The sequence below is a fragment of the Maylandia zebra genome, linkage group LG8 (assembly GCF_041146795.1).
Source record: "Maylandia zebra isolate NMK-2024a linkage group LG8, Mzebra_GT3a, whole genome shotgun sequence".
Lineage (NCBI taxonomy): Eukaryota > Metazoa > Chordata > Actinopteri > Cichliformes > Cichlidae > Maylandia > Maylandia zebra.
The window spans coordinates 289,025-310,545 of record NC_135174.1 but is presented as its reverse complement, the minus strand read 5'-3'; the positions used below and the strand labels follow the sequence as shown (position 1 = coordinate 310,545).

At 45.6% G+C, this 21,521-nt stretch overlaps 2 protein-coding genes across 2 annotated transcripts; both read right to left on the bottom strand.

Moving 5' to 3' along the window:
- Positions 1 to 321: 321 nt before the first annotated feature.
- tfam (transcription factor A, mitochondrial) lies at positions 322 to 7,645 on the bottom strand. The gene is made up of 7 exons (XM_004571458.6): positions 6,640 to 7,645; positions 5,629 to 5,771; positions 3,227 to 3,297; positions 2,517 to 2,666; positions 2,210 to 2,305; positions 1,563 to 1,619; positions 322 to 1,478 (listed from the first exon to the last, which is right to left on the bottom strand). Exons 1-7 carry the CDS (start codon positions 6,720 to 6,722, stop codon positions 1,200 to 1,202), a joined length of 879 nt encoding a protein of 292 aa, XP_004571515.2. The 5' UTR covers positions 6,723 to 7,645; the 3' UTR covers positions 322 to 1,199.
- A 148-nt stretch (positions 7,646 to 7,793) lies between these two features.
- ube2d1b (ubiquitin-conjugating enzyme E2D 1b) lies at positions 7,794 to 14,150 on the bottom strand. Its single transcript, XM_004571457.4, has 7 exons — positions 13,922 to 14,150; positions 13,117 to 13,180; positions 12,403 to 12,434; positions 12,050 to 12,127; positions 9,853 to 9,958; positions 9,564 to 9,657; positions 7,794 to 9,474 (listed from the first exon to the last, which is right to left on the bottom strand). Exons 1-7 carry the CDS (start codon positions 13,943 to 13,945, stop codon positions 9,429 to 9,431), a joined length of 444 nt encoding a protein of 147 aa, XP_004571514.1. The 5' UTR covers positions 13,946 to 14,150; the 3' UTR covers positions 7,794 to 9,428.
- Positions 14,151 to 21,521: the final 7,371 nt, after the last annotated feature.

Genomic DNA, 21,521 nt, shown 5'->3' with positions numbered 1-21,521 from the left:
AAAGCGCTGTTTTGGCTCTTACTTTCGATTTACCCCTCGGCCACGAACGTAACAGCGTTTCAGGAAACGAGCTGAAGAACAAGCAGCCTGTCAGGACAGCAGGTCATCGTCAGTCACAGCGTTCCTCATTTGTTCGACGCATGTCTTGAGCCAGAAACTTCAAATGTTGCATGAATGTGTCACACAAAGAACCACAAAGCCCTGAAAGGTGAAGTCAGTAACACAGATCACTGAAACACCTCGTCGTCATACGGCTGACATGTTGTATCCTGCCTGACACTGGGGGCTTCATGCACACATGCAGAATCATTTCAGGCCATGTAGAAGAAAACTGTATATGAAGGTTTATTGAGGGAAAAAAACACCATACAAGGAAAGACATAATAAAGCAGGATGAACATGGCAGCACAGAGACCTGTGCACTCTACAACACAAAGCAGCTATCAGTACTACACTATGCTCTTCATAATAACAGAACAGACCAAATGTTACCGGACGTTAGCCGAGTACAGAGTGTAAAGCAGCTGGTTTCATTCAGGGTCACGGACACACGTTAAAGTTGCTACTGAAGCAACAGGCATGACAGTAATGACACTAAAATTCAGTCAGGTTTCTTGCATGTGAACAGCGGTGCTCTGATCTCAAGAGGAAATGTGGGACCGCCCGGAGCGCTGCGTTTAAAGCTGCACACTCACCAGCACCAAGTATGGATTTATGTCAGGTTCAGGTAGAATCAGTGGACCTTACAGGACACATTCAGACTCATTCATTGTTGCAGGATTTTGTGTGGATGTGTTGAAGTAAAAAATGCAGCCCACATTAATCCTGCAGGTGTTCTAGGACGGCAACAGGAACCCGTTTGTTCCTGTCAACACCACAGCGGTACACGTCAGCGCTCCGACGCCAACAGGCTTGCTTCATTTGGCTCTCACACTTTTAAAGTCAAACTTGGTATTTTACTACTCCATCTAAGCCTGGAGGAGTGAGTCTGCATCACAGGGAAGGACTCAAACTCACAGGTACCTTTTTTACAAATGCTGCCATCGCGGTTTATCTGGAGACATCAATGATGCGGATCTGTCTGAAGGTTATCAAAGTTCTGTCCTGTCAGCTGAGACAGCTGACTTTCAAGTCAGAGAAAAGCGAGGCCGAGCTCCGCCCGAGCCATCACAGCTCCTGTCACCTCCTCTGGACGCGTCTTATGTCTTCTTGGTGGACGGCGGGCTGACAGTTTTCGCCAATCTGCTTTTTGTGGTCTTCTTGGAGGGTTTTGACGTTCCCGTGGCTTTCTTCACAGTTTTAGCCTTCTTTGTTACCTTCTTTGTTGCCTTCTTGGCTCTTGCAGCAGGTTTCTTCTTGGTAGACAGGGTCCGCTCTCGGATCAGGTCTTCTCTTCCGATCTCCACCATGTGGTCCTCCCACGACTTCATCTCATTCTTGTAGCGAATCTTGTCATCCTCAGCGAGCTGCGTGTAGACCTGTGGCACAAATACAAATGTCAGAAGACCCGACAGCACTCATTAGCATTCCAGCTACAAGGATGAAAGGTGCGTGTTGCCGACCTGTTTCTGATGGCTGAAGAGATTCCTCCAGTCCTCCAACAGCGACTTCATCTTAGCCTGAAACAACGACAGGAGCAACTATTGGCCAAAACAACCCTGCAGTGTCTGCTTAGCTGCTGACCAACACAGAACAAGAGAAATGACTGGAGCAGCTGTCAGGGTGCTGCATCAGCACCCTGACAGCTGCTCCAGTTTCACCTGAATCTGTATTCCATCTCAAACTGGCATTTCCATTTAGTCCAGTTTCTGCAGGTGCACTTCATGTCAGAAACTCTGGCTCTGTGTGTTTGCTGATATGGAAAACGCATCCATACCATCGTCATATAAAATGACCTCATTTGTACTGGTGCTAATCTTTTTTCCGCTCACACTAGCGCCTCCTGCTCCTCACACCATCTTACAGGAGCTGATGTTACGTGGTGTTACTGTAAAGTGCAAGAGAAGCTTCCCAGCAAACATCAAACGTGACAGACGGAGAGAAGCTGCCGGGGTAACGTCCCACCGGCTGACTTCACTACACATCATTAGTCATCTGTGCCGCGCCAGCGTGCCGGCATAAACACCAAACACTGAAACTCTGATACCTGTTGCAGGTTTTTAAATCAGGGTCACACTGACCCTGGATCAGTGCACGTGTACTTCCTGACCTGAGACGTAATTCCTTTAGCCTCCTCAAAGTGCTCCGACATGAAGATGTTGAAAGGAGAGCGAGGACGTTTGGGCTTCCCCAGGTTTGTCAACTCCTGGAAAACACGTGCACGCGCGCGCACACACACGCACACACACGCACACACACACACACACACACACAGTAAAACTCTGCACAGTTCACATTCAGTGCCTTAGAGAGTTTGAACAGGAGAAGCTAAGGATTGAACTACCAACCCAGCAAACCCACGATGAGTGCACAGGAGATAAAAACCAGCCTGCTCTGGTCCTTTCTGTCTTTCTTACCCTCTTCTTGCGGATGGCCTTCCTCTTGGCCCTCCTCTGCCTTTTCTCCTGGGCTTGTTGCTGCAGCTGTGCAGGAGTCAGCTGGGCTTGATAGCGCTCTAGATCCACCTTGAACTGTTCCCGGGCCCGGAGAGAAGCTTCCTGAAACGGCTACCAAACAAAAGACTCGGGTCACAACAGAGAGGACTTTTCCACTTTCACCGCTGGTAACGCCGTGCTATTGTTACCTGTGTGCGACAAACACAACCTGACAGAAGCATATTTTCATTTATCACAGTTGCACGTGCCCGCCTCGAGCTACCGAAGCAGTTTATTAGGGATGCAACGGCTCGTGAGAAAAGCCCGACCCGCTCAGGTCACTCGAGTCTACTTTTCACTTTATGCCTTTGATGTTCTTCACATCTTCCTGTTTTATTTAATGAGAAAATGTTTGGAAGAATCACAGTAAATGTATAAATACAGTATAAACTTCAGGCTTTATATTCTAAACAGGCCCAAAAGTTCTGGATGACGATCAAGAAAATGTATTCTTTTAGTTAAGATGTAGAGAATGACTATCAATGTACTTCAGAGGAATTTAAGGAAACGACTTTAAACATTGTCGTGTGTGACGTGTAGTCCACGACCACAACCCGTGATGCTACGGCCCAACCATAGATCTGGTGAACTGTTGCACCCCTACAGTTTATACACACACAGAAATGAGATACCTGTTTCTGTTCTGGGCTCAGTGATCTCCACTGCTGGGCAATCGTCTTAATCAGATCCACTGCTTTGATTTCTGAAGAAAATAATGAGGAAATGTTTAATGACAACAAAAATGCATCACTAGAGGAAGGACAGAGAAACTGTGACTGATCTAGAGTGTCTCACAGAGCTGCTGCAGCCACACAGGCTCATTCACAAACTGTTCATACAGATCTGGGAGAGAGGGCCGAGCCGGGCAGCTGACAGACACCCGTGTTACATCTACAGCTCTGCACTGAAAGGGACTTTGGCCTTTAAAGGCAACAAAGTGCAGCACAACAATCTTCATAATCTCGTTTTCATGGTTGTTAGAAAAAGTCACTGAAAGTAACATCTGCCAGCGTGGGCCCGGTCTACTCTACACACCCAGACTCTGACAATTAGCCACAATTCACAGTTTAGTTTTCCATTGTTGTCCAAGACAACACTAGGGCTGCTCAATTAATCGAATTTTAATCTCGATTACGATCTGGGCTTTCAACGATCATTAAAAATGACTGAGCCGATTATCAGCCCCTCCCTCGTGCTTTACTCTCGCGCTGCTCCGTGTGGCAAATCGAGCGCACCTCTCTGCATTTCGAACACGTGTCACAACAATTAAGAGGACCTGAGGGAAGCTCGGAAAGCTCAGCAGAAGTTATTTGGAGAGGAGAGTGACTGCTGTTGGCTGAAAAGAGAGGTAAAAAACTTCAGTGGTGTGGAAACATTATGGGTTCAGTCAGACGTGGATCAAGTAGACACAGTGTGTAAACTTTGCTACGGTGTCGTAGCTGCACCACAGAGCAACACTGCAAAGTTCACTAAACATAGATGTTTACATTTTTCATTTATTTCTTATATTGCAAACATTTGCACATTATTTTATAGTATTTTTTTAAAGTCATTATTCAATACATTGTTATTGTTAACCCTTTAAAGCCGGTCAGAGCAGCACGCTCCGTTTTGTGTAACTATTTTTAAATCCCTGTAGAACCTGAACCGTGTAAGCTAGCGCAATAATTTGTTTTGCATATGAAACCAGAGGAGTTGTACTTACATCTGATGCCATCAGCTTGTCCTCGGTCACAGTTTCCTTCCACACATAGCTTTGCAAAAATTGCATAAAAAGGGATTTAAAAATAGCTACACAAAATGGAGCGTGCTGCTCTGACCGGCTTTAAAGGGTTAACAATGACTTTAAAAAATAATATAAAATAGTGTGCAACACCACTGAAGTTGTTTTTTACCTCTCTTTTCAACCAGCGGCAGTCACTCTCCTCTCCAAATAACTTCTGCTTAGCTTTCCGAGCTTCCCTCGGGTCCTCTTAATCAGCGGTCTCCAACCTTTTTTGCGCCCGACAATATTTTCACGGACCGGCCTTTAAGGTGTCGCGGATAAATGAGGGAGGGGCTAATAATCGGCTCAGTCATTTTTAATGATCGTTGAAAGCCCAGATCGTAATCGTGATTAAAATTCGATTAATCGAGCAGCCCTAGACAACATGGTCTGTGTGTTACTGGACAATCCTCGTGCTCTTCTTTGGACTGATCAGGTCAGTGCTGTGGTGCTCCTCACTGCCAAACACCCTGCGGAAACAAATCACAACCAGCTGCTGGAGCCGAGCCGCTGATTCTTCTCACTGATATTTTAGGAAGCATGGATGCACTTCCATGCGCCCACAGAAGTGTGCACAGGCTCTCCTCTCCCCCCTCTGCTTCACCACCGTCATACCTACAACACGACTGTGGGAGAAATTCTGGACGCCATCATGGCTGCTGTTTCCATCCCATCCAGCCGCCAACCTGGCCCCATGTGTTATCTTTATCCACGCTGTGCTGCATGCCGGTGCTTGATTCATTTCTGTATGTATATGTATGTATGTGTTGTCGGAAGGACTGTGCAAACGCCTGAAGCCATCCCTCGTTTCTTTCTGTTTCTGGATTTCTTATTCATTTTCACTGCCTTTGCTGTAGCATTTTCAACTTTTAACTCTGACCTGTGAAGTATTCAGGCACAGAGAGGCCTCGCTCAGGGGATTAACCAGCATTGCATCTACATACACCAGGCATGAAACATTACTTCCAAACTAACAGGGTGATTGCCAAGGAGCCATTAACCATAGCAATGGCATATATGCACATGGTGTGCAGTGTGTCCGTAAAAGCAGCCATATATACTTTATGTCCACGTAGACTGCACGTTTTAATAAATCGCCACATCTATATTCATTTTCTGTAGCAAAATACAAAGAGTAGTGTCTTAAAGCCTCAGCCCATCACTGCCATTTAACTGCTTTCATATACACGAGGTTCAAACCTTTTCCTGTCTGAATGTTTACACGTCTGCTCATTCAGGCTGACCAGCCTGCAGTGTGACAGTGCATACCTGGGTTCTGTCTGGCCATGAGCGGCTTCTGTTGCTGAACATATCTCATGTATCCGTTCAGAGGTCTCTTTGGAGGGGAGCGGGCCTCGGAGGTCAGAAACTTCACTGGGCTGAAGAATGCAGAGGGCAGCACGCTGGTACACCTGCAGGGAGGCAACATACATGAGAACAGCCATCTCTCTCCTCTCCATCACGCTTTATTCCACATGGAGTATTTCAGGGTTCAGAGCTGGACTCTAACTCATGCCTGAGATCTGTGAGGAACATTTGGTAAATGGCCTGTATTTATATAGCGCTTTACTAGTCCCTAAGGACCCCAAAGCGCTTTACATATCACACACACAGTCACACACTGGTGATGGCAGCTACATTGTAGCCACAGCCACCCTGGGGCGCACTGACAGAGGTGAGGCTGCCGGACACTGGCGCCACCGGGCCCTCTGACCACCACCAGTAGGCAATGGGTGAAGTGTCTTGCCCAAGGACACAACGACCGAGACTGTCAGAGCCGGGGCTCGAACCGGCAACCTTCCGATTACAAGGCGAACTCCCAACTCTTAAGCCACGATCGCCCCGCCCCATTTCTACTCATCATGACTGTCAGTGCATGTCTGACCGCACAGTGTGCTTGTTCACACAGCACACTGCTAACTGGGTGACACTTTACTGTCCGCGTTGAAAGAAGACAGTCAGCATTAGCCTGCAAACACTGCAGCGCTGCTATGTGTGAGCTGCAGCTACACTGCGTTTCCTGTCGGATATGAAGAGCACACGAAGCTTCAAAGCACTGACAGCAAACGGGAACTCTTACAAGATGTCTGCTTTTCTGTTTACCAACAGTACCAAGAACCGAAGGCCATGTTTATATTTACGGCTGCTTCATGCTACGCTTACGTATGCTACCATCACCAACACTCACTGTTCTAAAACACGATGTTCAGGGAGTTTCACACAGCAGACTGCAGTGTCTCTGCAGCTAGCTAATGCAACACATACGCCTGGGTTAGCTACCTTGCCAGAGAGCCAGTGCAGGAGAGCACACTGAAGGACTTAGCCAGCAGGCTAACACCTGCTGTCAGCAAGTACGGAGCCATGTCGGCGGGAATCAGCGCGAAAGTCCGCAAACAGGGGAGCGAAGAGCAGACGCGTTGTCTCTGTGCTCAGGCGACGCTGTGATAGCGCTGGAACCCAGGGAGCCCACGGACACGCACCACCAACTGTCTACCAACAAAACGCGCCTTCACTCTCTCCCGGTGGATTGTGGGAAAAGGTCAACTGTTTTTTTTAACTTCCTGTGTTGAAGCTTTACTTCCAACAAAGCAGCAAATCAGCTTTAAAGCACAAACAGACTCAAAGACAACGTGGTCAAAACAACTTTAAGACATCTGAAGTCATCTGATGTTCATTTTGAATTTAGACGAAACGGCGGTGTGCTTGTACGTCACTTCCGTTTCCGCCTAGTGTTCAGAGGGCTCGATGGTTGTTTATGACGAGTGTGGTTTCAAAAGGAAATTTGGTTTAAGCTGCTGTTGATTTAACCCTGTTAAAATATAAGAGCGATATAGAAACATTTACTGAGGTTTTACATGTCGTTTGATCTCTAACAGCATCTGATCTGAATGAGTCCCGGGACGTGTTTGGTGACTCTGACTTTAGTGAGACTGTCGTGCTTTTCACCTCATTAATCAAACACCACATAAATGTAACTTCTCCACTTTCAGAAGAGAAACACAACTGTGTTCCTCTCACAATAAGAAAGCTTTAAAAACCATTAATATTTGTAACATTTTAATTTATTGAATTATTCAGTCCCGTTTTTCCTCTTTGCATCTGTATTTCTATCCTTTTTGTTTAATTAGACATACTCTTCCTCTGTGTTATAATTTTGCAGTACAATTGTAAAACCCATTGTGTTGTGTTATGCTCGTTAAAAGTTTCTGTTGAAATAAAGTTGGAGGGGGAAAAGTGCAGTTTCTCCCGTTTCCCAGCAAAATATAAAGAGACGGATGTTGGCTTAAGACTTTTGCACAGTATGTTTGACTGTGCTTCTATATTCTCTAGTTTCATGTAACACTGCCAGCACACAGCGCAGTCAAAGTGCAATAAGAGCACCACATACAAAGTGTGTTGCTCGTGTCAACATAAAGCAGAGTTACACAATCATGTCATGATAGTAACGGTACTATTCTTTAATCCAGTACAAAATGTGCCACATGGGCCTCAGAGACACAGGTAGAAAACTTTACACAGGAACAAAAAGCAGGGTCTTTAGCCTTTGTTACGATGGAGTGCAGCTTAATGAGGACAGTGTAAAAAAGCTTCTCACTGGGCTGAAGGCCTGATTGTTGTACCTGTGGAAATCCAACGTCACAGCTACGATCAGGGGACAAGAGCACATCATTTTAATGAGAGCTTTACACTGTGATGACTCCAATCTGAGTTCAAATAGAAAAAATCATTCCAAACAGACTGAATACAATATAGGTGTTGTCAATAATAATAATAACAATAATAATAACAACAACAATAGAAGAAAACAGCAACACATAAGAAGTCGCTCCCATTTTCAGGACCACTGCCACAGTACATTGTTTCATTTCAATCAACTTGGTCTGCTACACCGACATCAAGACTCCTCCGTAAGCCAGCACATCGATGAAGTGACGACGCAAAGAGAACATTAGTATCAGTCAGTACTGTTGTCTGTTGGAGGGCCATACATATTTCACATTCAGCCTTCAGTGTTTCTTCCTGGCTGCTGATGCGCGAAGCAGAAAGGTGGATGACGGAGCCACCTGAAGCTCGTGCTCCAAAGTTTTCCAGGACTTTTTCCTGTATTACAGAAAAGGGATTTGCATTTCTTTGCAATACTTCTGCATCGTCTCACACTGTGCATTACATTCTGTGTGATCTGTACCAGGGGTTCGTCTACAGAGGCTGTAAGGGACAATTAGACAGGAAGGAGACATGACGCGACTGTCCTGCTATCGGTGCTCACATGCTAATAGGTCGGTGTCCAACAGCATGCTGCTGCTTACTGTCAGAACAGCTAACTGAATGATTTCAGTAGTAACCTGGAAAGATCCACAGCACCATCAGCTCAGACAAAGAAGCAGCCAACAACAACCACACATCAGGCACAGCCTCAGCTGGCTGTGCTCACAGCCAGCAGCTCCACGCTGTCCCTCATCATCTCTCCTCTCTGCAGCCAATGAAGTATTAGCCTTAATTGGCTGTGTCCAACTGGACTGGATCAACACAGCAACAGTTACAGTAATAATGTAAGGAACACAAAAGTATTGTTAGGTAAAGTAACACAGGAGTCGAGCTAAGACGTCCTGCTGCGGCCCTTCTGATCTCCGTTCACAGCACAGCTGACGTGGGCTTGTTCCCGTTTGGCATCTGGTGGCATTTCTGTCCTCTCATTTTATACTTGTACTTAAAAAGGAAAGAAAACAATCTGTAATAATCATGAATGTCACAAATGAACCGTCCGTGGTGCAATAATAACATGCCAAACGTTAAAAATGCCCAAGTATCCACTGAGTGCGCACAGGCAGGCTGTGGCCTGCTCCGAGTCCGGCTTCTTTTCAGGAAAAACAAAAACAACCCCCCAAAGTAATGTAGATGTTATCGGCCTCGGATTAATAACGATGACAACAGTTCAGTTTGGTGGAAGTTAAGTAGGATTATTTCATGAGTTCGTACTATAATTTCAGTGCGTGTTGACTTTAAAAAACAGATGGGAAAAGAAAGAAACTAAATGTCAGCCTGTCGTTTTTGCGCTGTGCTCATCTTCTTCACATGGCGTACTTCTGGGTCCATTCTTTTGCTAGTTTGTTGTATCTGAGAAGAGAAAAAGACACAAATCGATGACACCATCAGACACACTCGCTTTACTAAAGACGTTAGCATGCGCGCGTGTGTGTATTCACTTGTCTTTGTCGTTCTTGTAGATGTGAGCTATGTCAGGCACCAAGGGGTCATCTGGGTTTGGATCACACAGCAATGAACATATGGACAATAAAACTGCAAAAAAACAGGTGAAAGGATCCCGTCAGTGAACTGAGGACAGTTTCATTGTCGAGTGTGTAGAAACGACACACTTCAGTTAACATGGGGCAGACGTGACGCTGTGTGGGAGCAAAGGGAGGTTCCTCGGCCCTAATCATACGATCCATAATGTCACTTTTTAAAATACAGACGACACACACATCTGATTACCTTTAGACACCGTCAGTGCTGGAGACCACTGTGACCGCAGGATGTCCAAGCAGATGCTGCCGTTGCTGTTTATATTTGGGTGATAAATCTTTGTTGTAAATGCTACCTGGATTTAAAAAAATGAATGACGTTAGTAACATTCAGCGAGTGGAATAACTGAAGTGAGCAGGTCCTGAGTGACACCTTCCTCATCGTCAAGACGACTGAAGCAACTACCAATGAAAGAGCAGGATACCGTTTCCAAAGTAACCCAAGCCTGTAACGTCCACGACCCACCATGACATCGTGACAGCGACACACAACACGTCTTGCTGTGTGGAGTCTGGGCACCGTCGTGGATTTAAATCAAATTTGCAGTGCAGACTTTCAGCTTTGATTCAGTGGGCTGAACAACAATGTTACATTATCTGTTTGAAAATCACAGGCTCGACTTTCAGAGGCTCAACAGTAAGTGGACCATGAAGTGACAAACTCAAGCACAGCAGCTGTTCATTTCCTGACGGCAAACGTACATGCACACAGACACACAAACAAGCAGAGCAGTTAAAGACCAGGAGACATCCTGGGATCCTGTTAATGTCAAACTTTTGTTAAACCTTTTGAATTAAACACACAGTACAGAAACGAGCACTGCGTATTATTCACAAGGCTGGTTATCTAGATCATACTCACAAATTCTTTCTTCAGGCAAAGTTACTTAAATTCCAGGATCTGGTTAATTACAATACATCCATAATTTTGTATAAAGCTTTTACTAAACTTTTACCGGCAAATTTACAAACTAGATTTGAAATTCGAGAAAAGGTTTATAATGTGAGAGGCTTTGGAGAATTCAAATTACCCAGAACTCGAACAACCCGTAAAGGCTTTTGTGTGTCTGTATGTGGTGTGAAAATCTGGAACAGTCTGAGTTTACAATTGAAACAATGCAAAAATATTCATAGATTTAAATTTCTCTACAAACAGTTGGTCTGGTCACAGTATACTCAATGATGGTTTTAGTGTGCTCTGTAATGTCTGTCCTCTTACCATTGCTGGTATGGATTCCAAAAAATAAAAAATAAAATAAAGTGTGCGTATGTATGTACATATATGTACTTGTGTGTGTAGATATATATGTATGTATATGTATGTGTGTTTGTTACTTGTAGTTATTACTGCCTGTTACCTGTGGTAATGCAATTTATAATTTATATATTCTGTATTCAGTTATGAAGGCTCTAATTGTTGGTTGCGAGCTGCCGCTTAGATGCTTGTATGTGCCCGGGGCTGTTGATGGGTCTGTATGCAATGATGGGCGTAGCTGCGGGAAGTTTATTGTTTTTTTTTGTTGATGAGTGAGTATAGGGGTGGGATTTAATAAGTTTTCTTCGTCCCACTCCTTTTTCAGGCAAGTTTTGTTTTTTGTTTTGTGTATTTTATGTTCAATATAGGTATTTGTTGTGCCTGAAAATGAATAAATAAATGAAATGAAATGAAAGCTTAAAGCCTGCACTTCAGTCACTTCCTGTTTGATTTAAAAGCCACACTTGCTATCCCAGGTTAAGTTTAGTCTTTTTGTTTGTCAGACTTTTCTTTTGGCATCAGGATTAGTTCATGTGTGGAAAACCTGCTTAAAGAGCTTTATTCAGGTGTGCAGCCACCGTGGGCCACCGATCCTCCCAGTCTCAACTCTGCTGGAGCAGTGAGCAACATTTTTCCAAAACACACGCCCTTATTTACTTATCAAATCAGCCAGTGAGCCTGGTACACGTGTCCAGGAGAGACCACTCCTAGTAGGACAGAAATGTCTCAGGACAAAAGTGAACAGTTTGTCTTCCAAGCAGGCCGCCACCGCCCTCCAGTAACTCTGACTGAATAACACATGTGTACAATATGTAAGGTAGGTTATACAATCTTCCCACCAAACACACTGTGTTTGTGCTTCTTCCTGTGTGTGTTTGCACAGTCACCCTGAACTGGTGACCCTAGACTAGCTGTGTGACAGACTAGTGACCCGTCCAGGGTGTACTCTGCCCCTCACACCATCTCACTTCCTTTCCTGCCTCGTATGACCTTAAAATGGATAAGTGGTTAAGAGGCGGCCGTGTGGATGTGCTGCTGTGTATGTATGAAATGTGGCACAGTGATGCAAGTTGTCAGCTCTGTGAGACAGGAGATCTAGCAGCATGGCAGGAGAAAAGCTTGGGGCTCTTACCTTTGGTGGCTTGAACGGGTAGTCAGTAGGAAAGTGAATTGTGAGAAAGAAAACTCCTCCTTGGTACGGACTGTCACCCTGACAAAAAAACACTTCTGTCAACACAACAGTGAAACGATTCAGGTGGAATCAGTCGGCTCGCTCCCGTCACCTTCAGCCCAGATGAACAAACCGGTTGGCACCACTTCTCATTTGTCTATATTTATTTATTTTTCTATATGAGAATAATTTCAACACTGTAACAAAGAAATGTCCCAAATATGGGATAAATAAAGCAGTGCTCATTATTTCTGATGCATTTAGTGCAGAAAACATTATGAGAGGAGAGGAAGCAAGCTTAGCGTGACACTCACCGGGCCCATTATTGTTGCCTGCCAGTGAAACACTAGGAGCAAGAAACAAAACAGAGGCACATATAAGAACGCAAGCTGTACATTCAACCAACACAATGTTCAGAGGCCATCATCCACCACGTTACACATGCTGTGTGTACAGAGCACAGTGCACACTGTGTACTGTGTCCACAAAAGACAGACAGCTGTGCTTTGTCATCAGCCTTACTCTAACTGGCTGATTACAGGGTGACTAACAGCCGTCGCTCCCATTTCCCAGTTAAAAGATAACCTATGGAGCTCATAGTTAACCCTTTGGAGAACCCCTGGCTGTCCATTCAATTTTAAATTGGTCCTAGACACAGCAACACAGTCCAGTCCTGGGGTGTCTCACTGTGAAACAGCATAGGGCATACAGTCACTTTCAGGCGATCAGGATGGAGTTCCAGCCTTCGGCAGAGGTCCGGCTTTCTAGAAGCTAGTCTGACGTCTCTGCAGAACTTCCTAGTAAATCTTTTAGGACCCTTCTTTAGCCAAATGAAACATTTTCTTCTGATATCTACTTGACTCGTTCTTCCACCGCTCTTTTTTTTAAAACTGACCCTACCAAAAAATAAATAAATAAATCCTCTTGAAAACTATTTATGTTTTGCTTTAGATTGTTAAGATAAAACGTAGAATGACATTTAGGAACTATGAAGAGTCTCAAGGCCGACATGCAGGATGTGAACTCACTGTCATCCCCCACTGGTCCAGCCGAGCACTGTGCGGGAGGGTCTCTCTGCAGGTCCTGCAGCTCCTGGTCAACATAACACAAACCAGTCTGTGAGGTTTGACTGAACATCACGTGACACGGCAGTTTTAATGTGAATCAGCTGCAAATGCAGAAATCTTTTCCGTCATTAATGGCAAATACCATCCAGGTATCGCTACAGTCCCCACTAGGCCGTTAATGCAAGCGTGCTTGTGTGTGACTTTGTTTCGACAGTGCGGACCACCGAAAGAAACCATCACTGTTATATGTATGTAGTTATTATAAGTCCTGTCAAGCCTTCGAGAAGCTCGTCTAACGTGTTATTTCACTTTTCCATTATGACTGGTAGTCCTCTCCGTGCGCCCTCAACAGTCCACAAAGGAAGTGAACTAGTCCACACTACAGAGAACCGAAATGAACTCTGTGCAAACTTCCCTGGTCACCGCAGTCCCAGCCCTCACTACAAGCTGGACAACACAGCTTCTGACACAGAGACAGGCTAACATGGAGGGCACAAAGAGGGTAGTTAATGAGCTAACTACGCTCTTTGGTCATTTGTTAGCGAGCTAGCATGAAACTTTGGATTTGTCAGCCTGCTTCGTCCGTTAGAAGAGATGTCAGCGGCCCCATTATTATCAAAAATATGACGAAGTTTGAGCGGAGTTGTTTCAAAGCGGGGGGAGTGTAAGTTCTGTATGAATACACCTTTAGCGAAAAATAAATCCTATCGTTAGCCTCTGCTGTGCTATCTTTAGCTGGCAACCAATGCTAGCTTGTTAAACTTACCTTCTGTATTCTTTTCAGTGCCATGCTAACTGACGCAGTCCGCTCCCGTGCTCACTCCTCGCTCGTGTTGGTAGGATTATTGCTGGCCAAGTCAATGGTTGTAGTTTGTTCCCTGAGTACTTCGACAGCCGGGACGTGTTTGTGTTTTTATAAAAACCTCTTTTGTTTCCGCTTTCTTCTGTTTACGGTCGTCCCCTCGAAGTGGATCACGGGAAATGTAGTTCTGAATGTGCGCTATGCTTGTATCTCAGAAATAACCCTAACTGCTATACTTAAGGAAGTATCTGAGGTACCTTTAGTTCTTGCCTTTCAATGCTTCATCTTTTTAATCCACTACAAGCTGAACAAGTCGCTGCTGGTAGAAGAACACTCGTTTTTCTTGTTGTTCAGAAATCAGAAACATCCCACAGTTCCAACCATATACGGCTTTCACCTTCATCATGTGATGAAATGTAATATGTATTTAAAACAAAGTTTATTTGGTGGAGGACTGTCATTTGGTGACGTTTCTTTACATACACTCACTGGACATTTCATTAGGTACACCTCTCCATAACACAAACATCTAATCAGCTAATCATAGAATCATAGAATAACAATCCAATGTATTTAGGCACGTATACATGATGGAGACAACCTGGTGAAATTCAAAGCGAGCATCAGAATGAGAAAGAAAAGCACGGTGATGGTGTTAGATGGGCTGGTCTTAGTATTTCAAAAACTGCTGATCTATTGGAACTTTCCCCACACAACCATTTACAAACCAGGTCATCAGAAGACCTGATCAAACCTTAAAGTGGCCTACAGCAGCAGAAAACCACACCAAGCGCAGCGTCTGTAAGAGCAGGAAACTGAGGCTACAGGCTCACTGAACTTGAACAATAGAAAACATTGTCTGTGCCTCCTTTTATGACTGCAATTTACCAGTCTTGGCTCTTGGCTCGTCAAGCAGGATAACAAACCGTGAGCTCAAATCCTCTGAAACATGAATATAGTTTCTTGAACATAACAATGTGTTCACTCAAAATCACCAACAGTCCCCAGATCAAACCGAACACCTCTGACATGTGGAGGAATATTCACATCATGGATGTGCACCCATCTCCAGCCGCGCCATAGCTGCAGCACCCTGATGAGTCTATGCTGCAAAGATTTAAGGCAGCTCTGAAGGCAAAAGGAGGTCTGACTCATTATAAGAAAGGTGTATCTAATAAAGTGTCCAGTGATGTCTTGATGCAATGATTTCACTTTGAATTTCTTTGTATAGTTAAATCACAACAGTCCCAGGGTTTTATATTGGAGTCTTGTTTATTACCAGGTGTTCTCCGTTGGGTTGCTTTGTTCTTCCTTTTATTCTCCCCCTGAAGGGAGGGAGTGTGTAATCAGCTCCATTTGTGTGTTTGTTAGCAGTCTAGCATCCACAGTTTTCAAGATATCATTTTCCAATGTAGTGTGCTGGTAGAACCCTCAAACAGCACAAACGCTGTATTACCCATGATTTCTTTATGGAACTTCACACTAAAGTTCTAGACATCGTGGGATATGAGTACGTAGGTTTTATGTTAATTTTTTTCATTAAAAAAAACTTATCAGTGATACATTGTATGAAAGGTTTGGAAAGAGCAGTACAACACATAACATGTTTCCATAGCAGGCTGACATCAGCACGTTGTAATAAAAACATAAAGCATCAACGTTTTAGTTTCGCTCTTGCCTTTTGGGGGAGATTTTCCTTACACCTTAGCGTCCTGTGTCCTTAGACCTTGTTGTATTTTGGTTGTGGTTACTGTTTGTATTTATGACATGTGTCCCCGGACTCTTGTTCAGTCTGTGACTGTGTTTCCTGCACTTCTCTCACCATTTCCTGATTTACTTTGATTTATTTTCCTCGTGTTTTGCTGTCGTCAGAATCAGAATACTTTATTAACCCTGAGGAAATTATGTGGTCACAGTCACTCCAAGACATTAAGAACTGACTGAACTCAATTAAATAATACAATATATTACAAAATTACAAATATATATATCCAGATATTACAGATATTAAATATATATGAATGACATTTTACTCTAAACTGTAAAACTGTTATTTGTTAAAGGATGTGCCAAAGGGTGTAAATTCTGCAGCCTGGAGGAGCTGAAGTGTGGTTCGGTGGTACATTTAGGTAATCTCACTGAACATGCTCCTGTGACTGGCCAGCAGCCAGTAGAAAGACATTAATGGCTGCCCTTGAGCCTGGTTCTGCCAAAGGTCGCCCTGTTCAAAGGGGGTTCTTCCTCCGCAGGCCACCATAGTGTGTAATGCTCAAATATCTTCTTTCTGCCTGGCTTCACCAAGTATTTAGCACTGACTCACTGCTTCAGTCTTTCTCTTCAGTCTATATTAGTTAAAACATCTTTAACCTCGACGCTGTGTAATAGTTAATATGCGAACACAAGGGTCATCTTTTATATTGAAGTTACAGGAACCCGATGAATAAATCCCACTTGGGCCTCTGTGTTGATAGACACGAAATGATGCTAAATTAGAGACGTTATGCAAGCCTACAGCATAAACACTCTCAGGGTGCCATTACCAAGAGCCTGGCCTGGACAGCATTTCTTAAACTGTTTAGGAAATGTTTAGGATGTTCATGTTTAGGAAATTTGGGGCCAATTACAGTGATAACATGAACTTTCCAACTGATACGGGTAATTGTCAGCATGATTGGGACCCTCTGAAATTATACAGGAAGATGCACAAAATCTCTTTTTCCATCTCTTTCTCAAGAAAGACAGCGACGATGTTAAACCCTCAAATATTTCAGAATGGGAATGGGGTTTATTGCCAAATGTTGAGCAGGTTTACAACATTAGGAAATTGCTGCGGTGCTTCAGTGCAAACATAGTGTCATAAATAGCACTTAAATAGACATGGAAAAAAATAAAAGTAGGGATAAGAATTAAAAGTGCTACGTGGAAAGATATGTGCATGAGATATACATGAGATATATACATGAGAATAAGAATTAAGAGTGCTACGTTGAAAGATATATACATGAGTGCAGGTGGTGATCAGTGCCAAACATAGAATGATGCAGTGACACAGCGTAGGGTCATGTGTTAGTAGCGGGAACAGTCATATGGTTATTGTTCATGTGTCCAACAGCAGAGGGGAAGAAACTGTTCTTATGGCGAGAGGTTCTGGTGCGAATGGACCGGAGCCTCCTGCCTGAGGGGAGCAGGTCAAACAGACTGTGTCCAGGGTGAGAAGGGTCAGCTGAGATCCGAGCTGCACGCCGCAATGTCCTGGAGGTGTACAGGTCCTGCAGAGATGGGAGTCTGCAGCCAATCACCTTCTCAGCAGAGCGCACAACACGCTGCAGTCTCTGTTTGTCCCTGATAGTGGCTCCAGCGTACCACACGGTGATGGAGGAGGTGAGGATGGACTCGATGATTGCAGTGTAGAACTGCATCATCGTCCGTGTTGGCAGGTTGAATTTCTTCAGCTGCCTCAGGAAGTACATCCTCTGCTGGGCTTTCTTGATGACGGAGGTGATGGTGGGCTCCCACTTCAGGTCCTGGGTGATGGTGGTACCCAGGAAGCGGAATGAGTCCACAGAGGTGATGGGGGTGTCAGTCAGGATGATGGGGGGGAGTGGAGCTGTGTGCTTCCTGAAGTCCACAATAATCTCCACTGTCTTCTGGGCATTCAGCACCAGGTTGTTGTGGCTGCACCAGGACACCAGACGTTCAACCTCCCTCCTGTAGGCAGACTCGTCCCCGTCCGAGATGAGTCCGATAACGGTGGTGTCATCTGCAAACTTGATTAGCTTGACAGACTGGTGGGTGGAGGTGCAGCAGTTGGTGTACAGGGAGAAGAACAGAGGAGAAAGAACACAGCCCTGAGGGGAGCCGGTGCTGATGGTCCGGGAGTCCGAGACATTCTTTCCCAGCCTCACATGCTGCTTCCTGTCCGTCAGGAAGTCAGTGATCCACCGGCAGATGGGATCAGGCACATTCATCTGGGAAAGCTTGTCTCGGAGATGGTCTGGAAGGATGGTGTTGAAGGCAGAGCTGAAGTCCACAAACAGGATCCTGGCGTAGGTTCCTGGGGAGTCCAGATGCTGCAGGATGAAGTGTAGGGCCATGTTGATGGCGTCATCTACAGACCTGTTGGCTCTATATGCAAACTGCAGGGGGTCCAGGAGGGGGGCCGTGAGGGTCTTGAGATGGGAGAGAACTAGGCGCTCAAATGACTTCATGACCACAGATGTCAGAGCCACGGGTCTGTAGTCATTTAGTCCAGTGATCCTAGGTTTCTTGGGGACAGGGATTATGGTAGAGGACTTGAAGCAGGCAGGCACATGACATGCCTGCAGTGAGGAGTTGAAAATGCCAGAAAACACTGGGGCCAGCTCGTTTGCACAGTGTCTGAGGGTGGCAGGAGACACGCCGTCTGGGCCGGGAGCTTTCCGAGCATTCAGACTCTTAAACTGCTTCCTCACATCTGCTTCATGAATATGAAGAGTTGTGGTGGGAGGAGGTGGTGTGAAATCCTCTTTTGTGTGGGGTGAGGAGGGGGGTGTTGTAGGTGAACGGTTTGAAGGTGGTGATGGCTCTATGGAGGGGGGAGAGGTGGGGGAATGAGTGTCCAAAGTGTCTCTATTGTTGGGGCCGTTGGAGGTGTGAAGGCTGCCTGATGGCTCGTCAAAACGGCAGTAGAAGTCGTTAAGGGTGTTGGCTAAGAGCAAGTCATCAGTGGAGTGGGGGGTTTTAGGCTTGTAGTTGGTGATATTCCTAAAACCTTTCCACACAGAGGCCGAGTCATTCTCTGAGATCTGCTGCTGCATCTTCTCAGAGTGCTGATGTTTAGCAATGTCCACTTCTTTAGTGAACCTGTACTTGGCCTCTCTGTAGCAGTCCCTGTCTCCGCTTCTGAACGCCTTACTCTTTTCCAGCCACAGCTTTTTGAGTTTAGGAGTAAACCAGGGTTTGTCATTGTTATAACTCACCGAGGTGCGTGATGGCACAACGCTGTCCTCACAGAAGTGGATATAGGAGGTGACAGTGTCCGTAAACTCGTCCAAGCTGTTAGAAGCAGCCTTCATTGTGTCCCAGTCTGTGGTCTCCAAACACGTGCGAAGCTCCTCCACAGCCTCGTTGTTTTTTTTTAGTCCTCACGACAGGTTTGGAGAGTTTCAGCCTCTGTCTGTACGCGGGGATCAGGTGGATCATGACGTGGTCAGAAAGACCAAGTGAAGCGCGGGGCACCGCGCGATAGGCCCCGCTGATCGTGCTGTAACAGTGGTCTAATGTCCTCTCCTCTCTGGTCGGGCATTTAATATACTGCTTATATTTCGGAAGCTCGTGGCTCAGATTGGCTTTGTTAAAGTCCCCAAGAGCAATGATGAGAGAGTCCGGGAATGTCCGCTCCGTGTGGAGAATCTGCTCCGCGAGTGCGCACTGAGCTGCCTGCGCATCTGCGTCTGGCGGGATGTAAACAGCGGCCAGGATGAATGAAGCGAACTCCCGCGGAGAATAAAACGGTTTGCAGTGGATAAAAAGATATTCCAGAGAGGAAGAGCAGTGCTGAGCAATCACTGTCACATCTGTGCACCAGCCACTATTGATGTAGAAGCAGACACCTCCACCTTTGGACTTACCGGAGAGAGCGGCCTGCCGGTCCACGCGCAGCAGATGGAAGCCCTCCAGCTTGAGCGCGCAGTCTGGGATGTTCTCACTGAGCCACGACTCCGTAAAACATAACACACAGGAGGAGGCAAAGTCTCTGTTCATGCTTCTCATCAGGGCCAGTTCGTCAATCTTATTGCCGAGTGAGCGTACATTAGAAAGGAAGATCCCAGGAAGAGCAGTTCGCAGTCCGCGTCTCCTCAAACGCACGAGTGCGCCGGCTCGCTTCCCTCTCTTTCGGCGTCTCGCTTTCCTGGTCAGAGTCAGCAGTAAATCTGCCGCAGATGCGACAAATATTGGAAATAAATCCACAGGCGTTGTAGTCCTGTAGTTAAGGAGCTCTTCTCTGGTGTACGAGTATCCAGAGGAGTGCCCAGACACAGAGAAAATGCACAAAAACAAAACAAAAGTAACGCACTGAAGCACCAGGGCGACCATCCGCGGCGCCATATTTCATGACTTACTGGCTTTTTACAGGTTGTGTGCCAAGGAAAGAAAAAGCCTCATACTTTCTCACACTCTGAGCACAAAAAGACGATGTTGTTTCGATTCTCCAAAGCCACAAATGTACTTAAGTTGTATAAAACCATCGCAAACTACAGACACAAACTAGAAGACGTGCGAATACTCTAGCCTATACTGACAGCGCTGAAACAATCATCTAATACAAGTCCTGCATTCAAAGTGTTACTTTAAATACAAGTATTAAACATAATAATAATAGTATTGTAAATGTATTACAGTTTTACTCACTGCAGAAAAAATACCCGCTGTGACTCTAAGTCTCTATTATATCCTTATTGTATCATTACTCATTCAAAACTGTAAAGTAGGTTTTTATATTTGATGCAGATTAACCAAAAATATACACATTTATAATGGATTCATCTGCTGATTATTTAACTTTAAAACAAAACGCAGCAAGCGGCGGCAGGCTGCGTCCTGGCTGGTCGCACCCTGGGGGTCCGCATGGGCACTGGAAAAGTCTGAACCTCCTCCACTCCCACGCCACCGGGGAACGCCAGTGGGGGTATCGGCAGCGTCGGCCAGGACCGGATCAGAACCACCAGATTCAATCCTTTGCATCCGGCGCTCGATCCGGTCCTGGAGTTCATCCCGCTGGCTGCGAGACACTGTGGCCTGCTCCCGCTGCACCCACCAGCTCCATCCCTGGTCTGCTGTGCCCTCCTGCTTGGTTTCGGCACCACTGTAATCATCAGACGACAGACCTGTCCACATTTTTATGCTTTTCAGCATCATCTTTTATTCTCTCACGGTTGCTGTACACAATACCCAGCTGCAGCTTGCAGCCACACACATCAACAACAAACATGACATCGGTCCGAGCACAGACTTTAAGCCGGCGAGGCGTGATTGTGGATCCCGCTTAGGTGCATCCACCTCCCCTGCAGCGGCTCCACAGACCACGCCCCGCCACAATGGGAATCACACTCTTTAGCCTCCCCGGAAAAGTCTATGTCTGGGTGCTGGAAATGAGAGTCCGTCTGTTAGTCAAACCTCAGATACAGGAGGAGCAGTCCAGGTTTTCATCCAGGTCACGGAACACTGGAGCAGCTCTTTATCCTTTTGACGATACTTCAGGGTGCGTGGGAGTTTGCCCAACCAGCCTACACGTGTTTTGTCGAGGTGGAGAGGACATTTGATTGTTCAGTTTGGAGTATTCTGTGGGAAGTGCTTTGGGAGAAAGGGGTGTCTGGACTGTTGCTACCATCCGTTGGATCCTTATACAACCATTGCAAGAGCTTGGTCCACATAGCCGGTAAGAAGTCAAACTTGTTCCTGGTGGGTGTTCTTCAACATGGACAGGATTTCTAGGAATAGCCAAGTGGCAGAAGGCTTCCACTTGGGTGGTCTCAGACTCTCGTCTCTGAGATGTGGCTCTGTTGATATCATCAGGTGGTGGCCT